Genomic DNA, 18,307 nt, shown 5'->3' on the forward strand with positions numbered 1-18,307 from the left:
AAAATACCCACTATAATGATAATTATAGCATGTATAGCGCCAAATTTCACTGTGCCCCCCGTTTTGCACCCCGATACTTAGTTCAGCAGTGGAGGAGGACCAGCGTTCTTCTCTGCAGCTCTGGAATGAGAGAAAATGGCGCTGAGCAGTGTGCTGGCTGCCTGAGGAGGAAGCCCCGCACCCGTATTGGCGCGTTTCCCCTCAGACTTAATGCTTCTAATATTTATACTGGCGGGGGTAGGGCTGTGCCACAGCATCTTATGCCCCTTATATGCCAGTGTACAAGGTTTCATGCTGCCCAGGGCGTCCCCAACCCCACCCTACCCTGCAGTGCCTGTGTGGGTAGCATGGCGCGCAGCGTTCCCATCCGCTGCGCGGTACCTTTCAGCCATCACGATGTCTGAAGATCCTCTTCTTCTTACACTCACCTGTTTTCTGGCTCTGTAAGGGGGGGTGACGGCGGGCTGTGGGAGAGAGCACATAGCCGCAGCTAGCGTTCAGCATCCTTTCAGGAGCTAATGGTGTCCTGTCAGCCAGAAGCAGAGCCATGAAACTATTTAGGAAGTTGGTTCCTACTTCTGCCCCCTAAGTCCCACGAAGCAGGGAGACTTGTCAGCAGTCCTCCCTGAAAATAAAAAACCTAAAATAAGTCTTTCAGAGAAACTCAGTAGAGCTCCCCTGGAGTGCATCCAGTCTGCCTGGGCACATTTCTAAAACTGAGGTCTGGAGGAGGGGCATAGAGGGAGGAGCCAGTTCACACCCTTGAAAAGTCTTAAAGTGCCCATGGCTCCTGCGGAACTGTCTATAACCCATGGTACTAAAGTGGACCCCAGCATCCTCTAGGACGTATGAGAAAATGGCGCTGGCGAGCTGCTGGATCCTCTCATAGTGTAACCCCGCCCGTTCAATGGCGCGCGGTCTTCCCGCTTTTTTTATACTGGCTGAGGTAATTTTTGTGCTTAAAATGGAGAGAACCATTTTAAGGCTTTTTTGCCAGTATGGGTACTGTGTACAGTGTACTGGGACGCAGGTGTGCACTGTGTCCAGAGACACATTCCGCCCCGTTTAGAACCCGTGCATCTCCATACCCTCATGCCGCCATAATGGCCGGCGCCCCACTAGCCGGGACGTCAGCTCAGCACTCACCACTCTTCATTTTTCTGGCTCTGTTAGGGGTGGCGGCGTGCTGTGGAACTGTACGCTCGCCGTGATGGCCTTGCGAATAGGTCCCTCAGGAGCTCAGTGTCCTGTCAGCGGGGAACGGGACCATTAAACTTTCAAGAGGTTGGGTTTCCCCCCTACCCCCTAAGTCCCACGAAGCAGGCAGGCTGGTGCCATCCAGACCTGCTTGAAAATAACAAACACATAAAATAAATGCAGAACACTCTTCAGGAGCTTGCTTCAGCGTGACCGGCTCTTCCGGGCACATTTTCTAAACGGAGTCTGGTAGGAGGGGCATAGAGGGAGGAGCCAGCCCACACTATCAAATTCTTAAAGTGCTCATGGCTCCTAGTGGACCCGTCTATACCCCATGGTACTAAATGGACCCCAATAACCTCTAGGAAGTAAGAGAAAACAAACTGCAGTATGGTGCATGTACTGTAACATTAGCAAGAGACGTTACTGAAATCCATTCATATAAATGAGAATAAGCATTAGACACTAGAAATGAACATAGATAAAGGTGGACACTCCACAGACGTTCAGCTATTCTTTCAGGTGCCAGAAACACAGATCTATGCAGAAAGGAAGGGCACTACTAGAGTTTATTTGGTGCAAGAAAGAGCAACGTTTTGGGTCTGCTGAGGATCCTTGACAAATATATAGCAGATTGTAGCACGATTATTTCAGACAATTATGAAAGAGGGGGGAAAAAAGAAATAACTAGACGACTGCCCGTGTCGCAACTAATTAGCTGACATGGAGAAGAATTTCCTGGCATATGACAACTTGTGTATAATGAGACAACATTTGTGATGCTTGTTTATAAAAGGACAAAGAAGTGTTTTTCCAGTGTTCCATGGAGGGGGGATGGTTACATTCTGAAAACATTGCATAATGTACAAATTGCAGTTGTACGGTAGATTGGAATTAGCCTCAAAGTCATATCAGTGGTTACACATATTCCTCACTATGCAGTTACCTACTCCAACACAACCTGCCACTCTCCAGCAGAGTACCAATCCCAAACATAAACAGCCCTGATGATCCCACATCGGCAAGGCAGAACTGCCATGTAATAGTGAAAAAGGGAAGACGAGAATGAAATACAGAACGAGCAGCACAGAAGTATGATGTGAAGGACACAGGAGAGGATACCCAGATAAAATTAATGCCTATGTCTTTCCCTGCTCTCCTAATTGGAATGCCACTCTCCATCCAATCTGACTGCCAGGCCTGAGCGAGCGTGGCGGAGAAGAAGCTGGCTCAAGGGGCTGTGATGGATTTTCCCTCCTTACAGAGGGAGGGGGGGGGGGGACTAGCTCCTTAATGTGCAATTTACCGCTACTTTCACTCACACAGCATGAGAACGAAGTAAGCTGCTACCAACGTGACACAATGAGGGAAATATTGTTTGGAAGGAAAACCCAAAACGGTAGTGGTTTGAAAGAACGGTGCAGAACTAACACAGGGAAGCAAGTAAGGGACGGGATACCTAAAAAGGACAGAGGGAAATGCAAATAAAAAAAATGCGGGACCAGGATGAAATAACGCATAATTAGTCAAGAAGATGGATTTACCTGTTTGTGCATTTCAATATTCAGTCCATAAGACATTTCATAATACTGCAATGAAATAAGAACTGCTTGTCAAGATGGCCTCACAGAATGTTTCCCATGCCAGTATTCCCCACAGACACATATCTACCATACCAAGGCTCTAAAGCAATAACATTATACATCAAAATGTAGCTGCGCACTACTGAGCTTATCATTAAAATCAAACAAGCAGACGCTTTACGTCTTCACTGAATAAGGTTGCTGTTACATGCCTCTCGCCAAGTGCTGAAAAGTGAGTAAGAGCCTTGCAGTCTGCTAGTTAGATAAAGGTATGCCACTACAAGGCTGAAACATTTAAAAAAAAACAACTTTCTGTTCTCAATCAGAGGGCTCTCCGTCATTTTGTGGTATGTGGTTTCAGCTGTGAAATTGATTAGGTGGAAATACTTCATAAAATCCATAGCACTACTCCGGGCAACAATGCGTAGTGTATTTCCTTTTATGCTTAAATGTTTGGGTTCTGCTGTACTTTGCTATATTTCCTAATTCACATGAAAAAAAAAAAAGCACACACTGTACCAGATTTAAATATTGATATGCATGGAGACCTTAATCTTTGCTCTGGAGCTCAAAGTCCAGTTTATCACATATTCAGAGGTGGCACTGGTCATGCGTCACAATGGCTCCTCAGCTTACATGCCATCACAATAACCCAAAGAGCTCACAACATTTGCATGTTAGATCAACTCACCATGACATAGTGTCTTTGGATCTCTGTTTTCTCAGTTGCAAGCTTTTCACACTCCATCTTTAAACTTTGGGCAACAGAAGAGCAAAGGAAACAAATAGTTTACAAAATTGCATTCCTCACAAATAAAGAAAAAAATGGATGATTTAATTGTGCCCAATTAGAAAAAGATATCAAATACTTCCTTCAGGTGACTACCATTCCAAAACCTTAAACCTTTAACAAACTAAACCTGACCGAGGACATTAATTATAGTTTGCTCTACTCCACGGGAAATAATCTTCAATCTGTAAATTCTCATCATGGTGCATGAGGAGGTTTCAGGTATCTCACCTGTGGTACTGACTTTGCAAGAACTGAAACTCCTCCTTAATACGATCCAAGGTTTCAGGGTAGGTCAGTTTGAGGCTTTGGGGAGGGCCAGATGCTGATCCAGCTGCCACTGATGCCTGCAAGTGTGACTGACGAGAGAAAATACATCAAGCATCTAAAGTGAAACCTACAACAGTAAATACACAGGTAAGTCTAAGAAACAAAATCCAATGCCTCTTCTCTACTCAGACTTATAACTCAAAGCACATTTTAAAATGTTTAAATCTCTTTTTAATGTCTTCCACACAAATTTTACCTAGTACTATCAGTGTTAAGCTCAAATTCAGAACATGGGACCCCCTGGACTAGCATAACTAAACTGCCTCAGACAATATCCACGTGGACATCTATTGAGATTAGCAACTTGTCCTGAGTGAAGCGGAGCAAGCTACTGTGCCCAAAGTAGGTACATGACTTAATGTACCTACTTTGGTACATCATGTACCCTCGCAAAGCAACCCCGCGAGGGTACATGATTTAATGCACTGAACAAGTTTTATGATGTTCTGAAGTAGCTTAGTTATGCTAACCCAGGGGTCCCATGTTCTGAAATTGAACCTCAGTGTTCATGCATAAGAATAAGATCCAACATGGCATGGTAACCTTTTCCTCAGTGCCTTCAATGTGCCCACTGGAAGCTAATCTTCATCTGAACCCACCAATAAAGTAGCTTTTTCTCTTCTCATTTTACTAATCTGATACTTTTCTTGATCCTGCAGCCAAAATCTATAGATTCTTGTCGCCTGTGCTCATTCCAACCTTAACTAAGATATATGGTTTATTTCCATCAGTATTCAACCACTCCAAGCATCTTGAGAGGTTTGCCTACACTCGCTTAGCTGATTGGACCCACTTTAGTTTAAGCTTTTTTCCAAAAGTCCAAAGACTGCACTGACTAAGATTGTCACTGAATTGCTTGCTGCCAAATCTAAAGGTTATTAGTCATTTTTAATTCTTTTGGATCTCTCTGCTGCATTTGTCTCTGTGTAGAGTACTCTTCTCATACAGACACTAAAAACTCTATGGGCTGGATTCATATGTTCCCTCCCCTCCCTCGATCGCGCCCACCGGCAGCTATTCTAATATTGCTGCAGATGGGCACGACAAGTTCATTTCAGCTTGCTACAGAGGTAGCGAACTGAAATGTGCATAAAGAAACCAGTATTCTTTCACGCTCATTACTTTAGTCAGGTTTAGGTGCTTTGCGTGCCTAAACCAGAGTGTAATGGGTGCATTTGAATATTGCTCCTCGATCTCCCGTCACTTTAGACGGGAGATCGGGGGGTGCAATTCGCCCCTTAGGTCTTCAGGATACTGTTCTGTTAACTTCTCTGGGTCGACTTCCACTCTTCCTTAATCAGTTGTAGTACCAAAAAACCTACTCTGAGCTCACTTCCTAGATGTAATCCTTGAATCAGAACTGTCCTTCGCTCTCCACATTCAATTAATATTTATTTATTGTTTATTACCAGTTATTTATACAGCGCACACATATTCCGCAGTGCTTTTACAGAGAATATTTGCCCATTCACATCAGTCCCTGCCCAAGTGGAGCTTACAATCTATTTTCTCTACCACATGTACACAAATTCACGCTAGGGTTCATTTTTGTTGGGATCCAATTAACCTACCAGTATATTTTTGGATTGTGAAGGAAACCGGAGAACCCAGAGGAAACCCACGCAAGTATGGGGAGAATATACAACCTACGCACAGTTCGGGCCATGGTGGGAATCGAACCCATGACCTCAGTGCTGTGAGGCAGTAATGCTAACCATCACACCATCCGTAATATCTAAATACAGTTACATCTAAAACATTGAGGGCCGGATTCAAATGTTAACGCGCCCCCTATCTCCTGTCTAAAGTGACGGGAGATAGTGGGGCCATATTCAAATGTCACCGTTTTCACCCCCTACCGCTCCTAGTACATCCAGGGGTAGCGAGCTGAAATGATCGTGTCACGCCCGTCGGCAGTAACATTAGAATACGGCCGGCGGGCGCGATCACGGCCGGGAGGGGGGTGAAGCGTACATTTAAATCCAGCCCTGAGAGTATGCACATCTCACCCAACACGTTGCAACAGTGATCATTTACACAACTGAAGAGCATGTATAATATGATAACGCATCATCTCCTACAAATGTTTAACAGGAGTCAACTCAGAGTACTGGGACATACCTTTCTTAAGTTATACAAAATGGACCATTACTCCTCTTAATTACACAAGAGTGTTAAGTGGCATACACACTAGATGATTTAAGTGGACGATATGCATAATAAAGATATTATCACGCATATCATCAAGTGTGTATGCTTGATAATGATGCGCGCTCCCACAGGCCGTTATTGTTTATCTTTATCAACTGAACATGCAGTCCAATTTAGGCTATATCTTTCATGACTGCATATTCAGGGCTGGGAGGGGTGACATCACTGAACGATACTGTTCACCACATCGCTTAGTGTGAATGCTCTATAGCATTAATTCTGCTGCTGGGGGCAGTTCAAGAGAAATCTTTAGTGTTTCAAAATTGTCTAGAGCATGGGTCTTCAACCTGCGGCCCTCCAGCTGCTGTGGAACTACACATCCCAGCATGCCCTGCCTTAATTTTAGCAATGCATAACTGTGGCAGGGCATGCTGGGGTGTGTAGTTCCACAGCAGCTGGAGGGCTGCAGGTTGAAGACCCATGGTCTAGCGAGTACCCACCTTTAGGTTGTGGACTGAATGGATTACTGTGGCTGCATTTTTTATTTATTTTTTGTATGCCACCCATCACCCAAGTGTCTGGAGGCCGAAAATCAGATTTGTGCTGTATTTATGTTACTGTGACAGTGATCCCTCTCCAGTCTAAAGGGCCCCATACACTAGAACGATAGGTCTAGAGGCTGAAGTAGGGGTGATTTCCCTTGAACTCTCCTGGGAGTGTTTACATACGATTCCAAATGATTTGGTACAATTTGACTTTTTTGAGCATGCTATACATCGCATACGATATGTCATGCACCGATATATCGCATGCGATGTATAGCATGCATTCACAGGTACCATCAGATACATCTGATGGGCTGGATTAGGGTGCTAGGGGGGCTGGCCCAAAGGCAAATTAACTAGCAGCAGCCACCAATAGCCCTGTGGACACTGCATTTATACAGTATGCGATTGGCTGGATTGGTGCTAGGGGGGTGGGCCAAATAGGCATATAAACAGCAGCAGCCATTTTACCCATGTGCACACTACTGCTCTGTGATTAGTGAGGCTGGTTTATGCCTTCCGTAGTCAGACCTTGGTAGTCAGTGTGATTACATAGTCAGTGTGAATACATTGGTGGTCAGTGGAAAAACCTACTTGGGCCAATAAAGGTTCCGATTTGGAAGAAAAAAAAAAAAAAATCTGCTGGGCTCTTCTGCTGGGTCGTGTGCTGCTGATGGGAGTGTCCTGAGAATGCTACTCAAACTTCCGACGATAGATCGCATGCGATCTATCGAGAGAAAAAAAAAAACAACAACACACTTTCTTCCGTACAATACCATATGATTCCATTTGATTACGACATATCACGAGTTTAGCACCAACAACCTGGAGGATCTGATCCGACGCTCACGGGGCCGCGCATCGGATCGGATCGTAGACACACCAAACATGCACGATTTCCCACGATAGATCGGCCCGAATGACTGAATTGAGCAGAAATTGGACAAAATCGTTCTAGTGTATGGGGTCCTTAAGAGACATGGTGCAGTTTGGACAGCGGGAACACTGCGGAGAAGGTATTCTCATTGCTGGTCCAACCAGCTAGTGGGCAATATCTGCATATTATTGAATTATATCATTCAAAACCGTTTATCTCAAGTTCAATATAAGTATACAAAAAATGTCCATTATTGTGATGTATTACACTGCCCCACCTGACTACTACTTTATGCCACCCAGCTGACATTTCTGGGGAGAACACAGATACCATAACATGAAGAAAGCAGACAACACAAAACAACCCACAAATACCAATGTTTGGAAGAAGATATGTAAAAACAATGGATCACTACACCGAGAGGATGTGCCAAATTCAGACAATGAATGTTTGGCTGATAAATATACAGGTCCACCTCGTCACAATAAAGGACAATGAATACTGATCAATATTGTTTGTTTTTCTGTTTGGCATTGCGGAACAATGCACTGACAAACAGTAGGTGAATGTTTGATCAATTAGAGACAAAAAAAAATAATTACATATTACTTCAGCATTTAAAACAATCTCTATTGTAAGGTCAGTATACATGAAGAGAAGGTTTTCTTTTTGTTGTAGCCAACACAGTGTGGGGACAATCTCCATATACATAGATCCTTTTCATCACCGCTTCACGTTAACGGGGATGGGGCTGGAATTTGTATCCCACATGTAGAAGGTGGCTCTAAAAACAGCAGGCAGAAAATAGCGTTTGTACTATTGTGAAAGCAGACACTGCTACCCCAGCTGCCTAGAAGAAACAAAGAAAAACCCAGGGTTAGCCATTCAGCACAGCATTCAAACGGAATGCTAGGAGTTTGTCATGAAATCCAGTGACATCACAAGGACTCCCCCCAGAAGGGGGGCATTTGATATGCCGGCTGTCTGGATTCCCGGCGCTCAGCATACCGGAGCCAGGATCCCAACATCCGGCATACTGACAACTATTCTCCCTCTTGGGGGGGCCACGACACACCTGGAGGGAAGGCACCGTGCCCGCAGCGAGCCCGCAAGGGGCTCTTTTGTGCTCACCCCGCTGCCGGCATGGGATCCCGAGCGCCGGCATAACGTACTAGACTGCCTCAGAATATAGTCCCAAGGCAATGAAGGAGGTATCGGTATCCAGTTCCTCCTGTTTCCTAGTATTAGTACATACATGGAAAATGGAAGCAAACCTATCAGATTCAGTCCATGCTGGCAAATGGGGAGACAAATAATATAAGGTCATGTCGATAAGAGATAAGACAGGGGTATATTCATTAGTTTACCCCTATCCAAGTCTTGAAAATCAATGAAAGTTTACCAGGGCAGCTAGGCAATGCTCAGCTCCCTGACGAGATACTAGCGGGCAGCAGTTTGCACATACTTACAACTGTCAGCTGGTCCAGTTCTTCTATGCACACGGCCATTTTTGAGGCACAGGGGAGTACTTGGTGGAATGATTTGGAATGTTTGATTTGGTTCCGATAAGCTAGTTGTTTTTGCTATCAGAAACTGACTGCACTGACCCGTTTGCCCCATGTTAGATCATAGTGTTGACTGTAGAAAATTTATTAGGGCAGGGTACTGACCACTGCGGAGGGCACATAATTGCGCTTACCCAAAAAGAGTAGTGGACTCACATGAAGGATGTGGCTCCCCCATTACCATTGGGGCCATGTCCCGCATTTGACCACCCCACATGCCCCATCAAAGCCCCTCAGACCACCCCACATGCCCCCTCCTGCATCCAAATCAAGCTTTGTCAATACTCAATTCCTTTCCCACCTCCCATGATCTCATGTGTACACCATGATCTCATGTGTACAGTCTCAAACATAACTTGGAGACAGATTAAGGCTGGTCCCTAATCAGCTATGCTATGACAGTACCTAGCAGTGACTATAGAAACTCTGAACACTGTAAACTTGGCAGGTTATTTTACAGCGATAATGCTCATTACAAATAATAAAGTAGCAGAAGTAACACAGCCCTACCTGCTCTGAACCATATGCAGTGGTGATGGTGGTCATTGTTTGTGGGACTGTTTACTCTCCTTCTTTCTCCTAATGGAGGGCTGTGGGGTTGTTGTTGTTTTCCCTCTGGGGGACTGAGGTAATTTTTGTCCATACCAGATAAGATGTGGAAGAGATGGTGGGTCACCCGGGCATGCCATGCAACTGCTGTCAAGGCAAATATGGAATGGCTACAGCCCACCTCCTCCTCAACCACCCTCGCTGTCACTGCCTCCCACTGCATGCTATTGCTTAGGGTTCTGGAGCCTGTGTGCTTCGACCGGACGACACTGGTCCTGGGCATCTACAGAGTAAGCACACTAGCCTGTGTATGGAACCCAGCACCCCTGTCTCTCCCCCTTGTACAGCCTGCAGTAACGGGCCATCTTGTCGGGGCAGCAGGACCACGCCAGCAATATTGAGCAGAATATCCAAAGACGTCCCTTTTTCTTTGAATAGTGTGCGTCACTCCTCCTTGGGACTGTGTTGTGGCCGGACACCTGGCCCTTCTCTCCTCCTACTCCCAAGTCTGCCGGCTTGCTCTGGGGACAGGGTGCTCACACACCAGACAGGGTGCATATCGGCTTGTATAATCTGGCCAGGCAAGCTCCAGCGGGAATGCTATCACAGTACAATTTGGAAAAACGGACCCCTTTGTTTATAAATTGTGTGATTATTTTTAGAAGTTAAAACTTTAAGAAATGTACATCAACATTGTCTCTGCGTAACGTGTATCTGTATCAGCTGACAGGATCTACAGTATTGGGAGATGATTATACCACATTAATGCGACTGACAGGAGAGATCAGAGAGAAGCTGAGGGGATTACCGGAAAGACAGGAACAAAAATTAAATGGTATAGGAGACATGATTAAGTCACAATTTTTTATTTTTTTAAAGCCACGAAAGAAATACAGCATTTTTATTTATTTTTTTTTATTTTATTTATTTTTTTACACAATTCTGTGTATTAACTAATTATTTGTAATTGCTCTATTTTCTTACATACACAAGTAAAAGGCAAGCAATAACGAAGAAAAAAAATAAATAAAAATACAATAAAAAGGACTGTTGTGAGAATTCAATTGTGTACAGGAGATTTAAAAAAAAAAAAATCAACCCACAGTTTTTCCAGCAACCGCAGGGCTTTCCTATTCAATTACCAACTTAACTGGCATGGTCAGTTCACATGCAACCGCTCTGCACCACCCTGTCCCCCAGTTTTTGAGGACTAGTTCCGCTCTGCAGATGTGCATAATATATTTTTAAAAAAGTTAAAAAAAAAAAAAAAAGTTATATGAACAGTTTTGAGGGGAAAATTGTCACTTAAATAGTTAAAGGAGATAAAAACAGGATTTTAATTACCTGAAACGGTAAATCCTTTTCTCGTAGTCCGTAGAGGATGCTGGGGTCCATATTAGTACCATGGGGTATAGACGGGTCCACCAGGAGCCATTGGCACTTTAAGAGTTTAATAGTGTGGGCTGGCTCCTCCCTCTATGCCACTCCTACCAGACTCAGTCTAGAAACTGTGCCCGAGGAGACGACATACTTCGAGAGAAGGAATTACACAGATAGTGGCGAGATTCATACCAGCTCACACAAACATGAAAATCCGGCCAACATGCCGGAACAACTCAGCAATAGCTGAAACAGTAAATAACGCAGAACTTACCTAGGAACCAGGTAACAATGAACCATAACCAATGCAGGAAAACGAAGCGTTGGGCGGGCGCCCAGCATCCTCTAAGGACTACGAGAAAAGGATTTACAGTTTCATGTAATTAAAATCCTAGAGGATGCTGGGGTCCATATTAATACCATGGGGATGTACCAAAGCTCCCAGTACGGGAGGGAGAGCGCGGAGGCTCCTGCAACACTGCTTGACCAAACTGGAGGTCATCAGAGGCCAAAGTATCGAACTTGTAAAACTTGGCAAACGTGTTCGACCCAAACCAAGTAGCTGCTTGGTAGAGTTGTATCGCCGAGACACCCCGCCCAAGAGGAACACACCAACCTACTAGAGTGGGCTTGAACAGATTTGCGAATCTGCAAACCTGCCGTGGAAGCTGGATAGTGAACCTGATCCAGCGTGAAATAGACTGCTTAGAAGCAGGACATCCAATTTTCTTTGGATCATAGAGGACAAACAGGGAGTCACTCTTCCTGTGACGAGCCGTCCTCTTCACGTAAATCTTCAAAGTCCTCACTACATCCAAGGCCTTTGAAGTAATTGAGGAGTCAGTAGCCACTGGCACCACAAAAGGTAGGTTGATGTGGAAAGCCTACACAACCTTAGGTAGGAACTGTGGACGAGTCCTAAGTTCCGCCGTGTCCTCATGGAAGATCAGATAGGGGCTTTTGCAAGATAAATCCCCCAATTCCGACACGTCGTGCAGAAGCCAAGGCCAACAAGGTGACCGCCTTCCACGTGAGAAACTTGAGATCAGCATCCTGTAGAGGCTCAAACCAAGCAGACTGTAGGAACTGCAGCACCATATCAAGATCCCATGGAGTCGTAGGCGCCACAAAGGGAGGCTGGATGTGCAGAACCCCCTTCAAAAAATAAGAATTTACTTACCGATAATTCTATTTCTCGGAGTCCGTAGTGGATGCTGGGGTTCCTGAAAGGACCATGGGGAATAGCGGCTCCGCAGGAGACAGGGCACAAAAGTAAAGCTTTCCGATCAGGTGGTGTGCACTGGCTCCTCCCCCTATGACCCTCCTCCAAGCCAGTTAGGTACTGTGCCCGGACGAGCGTACACAATAAGGGAGGAATTTTGAATCCCGGGTAAGACTCATACCAGCCACACCAATCACACCGTACAACTTGTGATCTAAACCCAGTTAACAGTATGATAACAGCGGAGCCTCTGAAAAGATGGCTCACAACAATAATAACCCGATTTTTGTAACTATGTACAAGTATTGCAGATAATCCGCACTTGGGATGGGCGCCCAGCATCCACTACGGACTCCGAGAAATAGAATTATCGGTAAGTAAATTCTTATTTTCTCTATCGTCCTAGTGGATGCTGGGGTTCCTGAAAGGACCATGGGGATTATACCAAAGCTCCCAAACGGGCGGGAGAGTGCGGATGACTCTGCAGCACCGAATGAGAGAACTCCAGGTCCTCCTTAGCCAGGGTATCAAATTTGTAGAATTTAGCAAACGTGTTTGCCCCTGACCAAGTAGCTGCTCGGCAAAGTTGTAAAGCCGAGACCCCTCGGGCAGCCGCCCAAGATGAGCCCACCTTCCTTGTGGAATGGGCATTTACATATTTTGGCTGTGGCAGGCCTGCCACAGAATGTGCAAGCTGAATTGTATTACACATCCAACTAGCAATAGTCTGCTTAGAAGCAAGAGCACCCAGTTTGTTGGGTGCATACAGGATAACAGCAAGTCAGTTTTCCTGACTCCAGCCGTCCTGGAACATATTTTCAGGGCCCTGACAACATCTAGCAACTTGGAGTCCTCCAAGTCCCTAGTAGGTGCAAGGCACCACAATAAGCTGGTTCAGGTGAAACACTGACACCACCTTAGGGAGAGAACTGGGGACGAGTCCGCAGCTCTGCCCTGTCCGAATGGACAAACAGATATGGGCTTTTTTGAGAAAAAACCACCAATTTGACACTCGCCTGGTCCAGGCCAGGGCCAAGAGCATGGTCACTTTTCATGTGAGATGCTTCAAATCCACAGATTTGACTGGTTTTAAACCAATGTGATTTGAGGAATCCCAGAACTACGTTGAGATCCCACAGTGCCACTGGAGGCACAAAAGGGGGTTGTATATGCAATACTCCCTTGACAAACTTCTGGACTTCAGGAACTGAAGCCAATTCTTTCTGGAAGAAAAATCGACAGGGCCGAAATTTGAACCTTAATGGACCCCAATTTGAGGCCCATAGACACTCCTGTTTGCAGGAAATGCAGGAATCGACCGAGTTGAAATTTCTTTGTGGGGCCTTCCTGGCCTCACACCACGCAACATATTTTCGCCACATGTGGTGATAATGTTGTGCGGTCACCTCCTTTCTGGCTTTGACCAGGGTAGGAATGACCTCTTCCGGAATGCCTTTTTCCCTTAGGATCCGGCTTTCCACCGCCATGCCGACAAACGCAGCTGCGGTAAGTCTTGGAACAGACATGGTACTTGCTGAAGCAAGTCCCTTCTTAGCGGCAGAGGCCATAAGACCTCTGTAAGCATCTCTTGAAGTTCCGGGTACCAAGTCCTTCTTGGCCAATCCGGAGCCATGAGTATAGTTCTTACTCCTCTACGTCTTATAATTCTCAGCACCTTAGGTATGAGAAGCAGAGGAGGGAACACATACACCGACTGGTACACCCACGGTGTTACCAGAACGTCCACAGCTATTGCCTGAGGGTCTCTTGACCTGGCGCAATACCTGTCCCGTTTTTTGTTCAGACGGGACGCCATCATGTCCACCTTTGGTATTTCCCAACGGTTTACAATCATGTGGAAAAAACTTCCCGATGAAGTTTCCACTCTCCCGGGTGGAGGTCGTGCCTGCTGAGGAAGTCTGCTTCCCAGTTTCCATTCCCGGGATGAAACACTGCTGACAGTGCTATCACATGATTTTCCGCCCAGCGAAAAGTCCTTGCAGTTTTTGCCATTGCCCTCCTGCTTCTTGTGTCGCCCTGTCTGTTTACGTGGGCGACTGCCGTGATGTTTTTCCCACTGGATCAATACCGGCTGACCTTGAAGCAGAGGTCTTGCTAAGCTTAGAGCATTATAAATTTACCCTTAGCTCCAGTATATTTATGTGGAGAAAAGTCTCCAGACTTGATCACACTCCCTGGAAATTTTTTCCTTGTGTGACTGCTCCCCAGCCTCTCGGGCTGGGCTCCGTGGTCACCAGCATCCAATCCTGAATGCCGAATCTGCGGCCCTCTAGAAGATGAGCACTCTATAACCACCACAGGAGAGACACCCTTGTCCTTGGATATAGGGTTATCCGCTGATGCATCTGAAGATGCGATCCGGACCATTTGTCCAGCAGATCCCACTGAAAAATTCTTGCGTGAAATCTGCCGAATGGAATTGCTTCGTAGGAAGCCACCATTTTTACCAGGACCCTTGTGCAATGATGCACTGTTTTTTAGGAGGTTCCTGACTAGCTCGGATAACTCCCTGGCTTTCTCTTCCGGGAGAAACACCTTTTTCTGGACTGTGTCCAGAATCATCCCTAGGCACAGCAGACGTGTCGTCGGGATCAGCTGCGATTTTGGAATATTTAGAATCCACCCGTGCTGTTGTAGCAGTATCCGAGATAGTGCTACTCCGACCTCCAACTGTTCCCTGGACTATGCCCTTATCAGGAGATCGTCCAAGTAAGGGATAATTAAGACGCCTTTTCTTCGAAGAAGAATCATCATTTCGGCCATTACCTTGGTAAAGACCCGGGGTGCCGTGGACAATCCAAACGGCAGCGTCTGAAACTGATAGTGACAGTTCTGCATCACGAACCTGAGGTACCCTTAGTGAGAAGGGCAAATTTGGGACATAGAGGTAAGCATCCCTGATGTCCCGGGACACTATATAGTCCCCTTCTTCCTGGTTCGTTATCACTGCTCTGAGTGACTCCATCTTGATTTGAACCTTTGTAAGTGTTCAAAAAAAATTTTTTTTTTTTTTTCTTTAGAATAAGTCTCACCTAGCCTTCTGGCTTCAGTACCACAATATAGTGTGGAATAATACCCCTTTCCTTGTAGTAGGAGGGGTAATTTAATTATCACCTGCTGGGAATACAGCTTGTGAATTTTTTCCCATACTGCCTCCTTGTCGGAGGGAGACCTTGGTAAAGCAGACTTCAGGAGCCTGCGAAGGGGAAACGTCTCGACATTCCAATCTGTACCCCTGGGATACTACTTGTAGGATCCAGGGGTCCTGTACGGTCTCAGCGCCATGCTGAGAACTTGTCAGAAGCGGTGGAACGCTTCTGTTCCTGGGAATGGGCTGCCTGCTGCAGTCTTCTTCCCTTTCCTCTATCCCTGGGCAGATATGATCTTATAGGGACGAAAGGACTGAGGCTGAAAAGACGGTGTCTTTTTCTGCAGAGATGTGACTTAGGGTAAAAACGGCAGATTTTCCAGCAGTTGCCGTGGCCACCAGGTCCGATGGACCGACCCCAAATAACCCCTCTTCCTTTATACGGCAATACACCTTTGTGCCGTTTGGAATCTGCATCACCTGACCACTGTCGTGTCCATAACAACTTCTGGCAGATATGGACATCGCATTTACTCTTGATGCCAGAGTGCAAATATCCCTCTGTGCATCTCGCATATATAGAAATGCATCCTTTAAATGCTCTATAGTCAATAAAATACTGTCCCTGTCAAGGGTATCAATATTTTTAGTCAGGGAATCCGACCAAGCCACCCCAGCTCTGCACATCCAGGCTGAGGCGATCGCTGGTCGCAGTATAACACCAGTATGTGTGTATATACTTTTTATGATATTTTCCAGCCTCCTGTCAGCTGGTCCTTGAGGACAGCCCTATCTATAGACGGTACCGCCACTTGTTTTGATAAGCGTGTGAGCGCCTTATCCACCCTAAGGGGTGTTTCCCAACGCGCCCTAACTTCTGGCGGGAAAGGGTATACCGCCCATAATTTTCTATCGGGGGGAACCCACACATCATCACACACTTTATTTAATTTATCTGATTCAGGAAAAACTACGGTAGTTTTTTCACATCCCACATAATACCCTCTTTTGTGGTACTTGTAGTATCAGAAATATGTAACACCTCCTTCATTGCCTTTAACGTGTGGCCCTAATAAGGAATACGTTTGTTTATTCACCGTCGACACTGGATTCAGTGTCCCTGTCTGTGTCTGTGTCGACCGACTAAAGTAAACGGGCGTTTTAAAACCCCTGACGGTGTTTTTGAGACGTCTGGACCGGTACTAATTGTTTGTCGGCCGTCTCATGTCGTCAACCGACCTTGCAGCGTGTTGACATTATCACGTAATTCCCTAAATAAGCCATCCATTCCGGTGTCGACTCCCTAGAGAGTGACATCACCATTACAGGCAATTGCTCCGCCTCCTCACCAACATCGTCCTCATACATGTCGACACACACGTACCGACACACAGCACACACACAGGGAATGCTCTGATAGAGGACAGGACCCACTAGCCCTTTGGAGAGACAGAGGGAGAGTTTACCAGCACACACCAAAAACGCTATAATTATATAGGGACAACCTTATATAAGTGTTTTCCCTTATAGCATCTTTTTTATATATTTCTAACGCCAAATTAGTGCCCCCCCTCTCTGTTTTAACCCTGTTTCTGTAGTGCAGTGCAGGGGAGAGCCTGGGAGCCTTCCCTCCAGCCTTTCTGTGAGGGAAAATGGCGCTGTGTGCTGAGGAGATAGGCCCCGCCCCTTTTTCGGCGGCCTCGTCTCCCGCTCTTAACGGATTCTGGCAGGGGTTAAATATCTCCATATAGCCTCCGGAGGCTATATGTGAGGTATTTTTAGCCAAAATAGGTATTCATTTGCCTCCCAGGGCGCCCCCCTCCCAGCGCCCTGCACCCTCAGTGACTGCCGTGTGAAGTGTGCTGAGAGGAAAATGGCGCACAGCTGCAGTGCTGTGCGCTACCTTTAGAAGACTGAGGAGTCTTCTGCCGCCGATTCTGGACCTCTTCTTACTTCAGCATCTGCAAGGGGGCCGGCGGCAAGGCTCCGGTGACCATCCAGGCTGTACCTGTGATCGTCCCTCTGGAGCTGATGTCCAGTAGCCAAGAAGCCAATCCATCCTGCACGCAGGTGAGTTCACTTCTTCTCCCCTAAGTCCCTCGTTGCAGTGATCCTGTTGCCAGCAGGACTCACTGTAAAATAAAAAACCTAAGCTAAACTTTTCTAAGCAGCTCTTTAGGAGAGCCACCTAGATTGCACCCTTCTCGGCCGGGCACAAAAATCTAACTGGCTTGGAGGAGGGTCATAGGGGGAGGAGCCAGTGCACACCACCTGATCGGAAAGCTTTACTTTTGTGCCCTGTCTCCTGCGGAGCCGCTATTCCCCATGGTCCTTTCAGGAACCCCAGCATCCACTAGGACGATAGAGAAAGGTCTGAACCTCAGGAAGAACAGCCAATTGTTTTTGGAAGAAGATGGACAAAGCAGAGATCTGGACCTTGATGGAGCCCAGTCTCAGTCCCATATCCACCCCTGCTTGCAGGAAAGGAGAAAACGTCCCAGTTGAAACTCCACCGCCGGGAACTTCTTGGCCTCACACCAAGAGACCTATTTCTTCCAAATGCGATGGTAATGCGAAGACGTTACCCCCTTCCTGGCCTGTATCAGGGAAAAAATGACCTCACTCGGGATACCCTTCCGAGCTGGCGTTCATCCGTCATGCCGTCAAACGAAGCCACAGTAAGTCTTGATAAGCGAACGGCCCCTGCAGAAGCAGATCCTCCCAAAGAGGCAAAGGTCGTGGATCTTCCAGCAGATCCGCGTACCAAGCCCTCCTTGGCCAGTCCGGAGCAATGAGGATTGCCAGAAACTTTGTTATTCTCACGAGTTGAAGAACCTTTGGTATCAGAGGAAGTGGAGGGAACACATACACTAACTTGAACACCCAAGGTGTTACCAGTGCGTCCACCGCCACTGCATGTGGGTCTCTTGACCTAGAATAGTACCTCCGTAGCTTCTTGTTGAGGCGGGAGGCCATCATGTCTATGTGAGGAACCCCCCACCAACCGGT

At 46.3% G+C, this 18,307-nt stretch overlaps 1 protein-coding gene across 6 annotated transcripts in view; it reads right to left on the reverse strand.

The window, feature by feature from the left end:
* LOC134903308 (transducin-like enhancer protein 1) overlaps positions 1 to 18,307 on the reverse strand; it is a 242,102-nt gene that overhangs the window by 138,224 nt on the left and 85,571 nt on the right. For all 6 annotated transcript variants that reach the window (XM_063914461.1, XM_063914460.1, XM_063914459.1 and 3 more), the window contains exons 3-5: positions 3,802 to 3,929; positions 3,472 to 3,535; positions 2,742 to 2,786 (exon numbers count right to left, since the gene is read on the reverse strand). In XM_063914461.1, coding sequence (XP_063770531.1) covers positions 2,742 to 2,786; positions 3,472 to 3,535; positions 3,802 to 3,929 — 237 coding nt within the window. The remainder of the gene's footprint in view (positions 1 to 2,741; positions 2,787 to 3,471; positions 3,536 to 3,801; positions 3,930 to 18,307) is intronic.

Source organism: Pseudophryne corroboree, chromosome 1, assembly GCF_028390025.1.
Source record: "Pseudophryne corroboree isolate aPseCor3 chromosome 1, aPseCor3.hap2, whole genome shotgun sequence".
NCBI lineage: Eukaryota > Metazoa > Chordata > Amphibia > Anura > Myobatrachidae > Pseudophryne > Pseudophryne corroboree.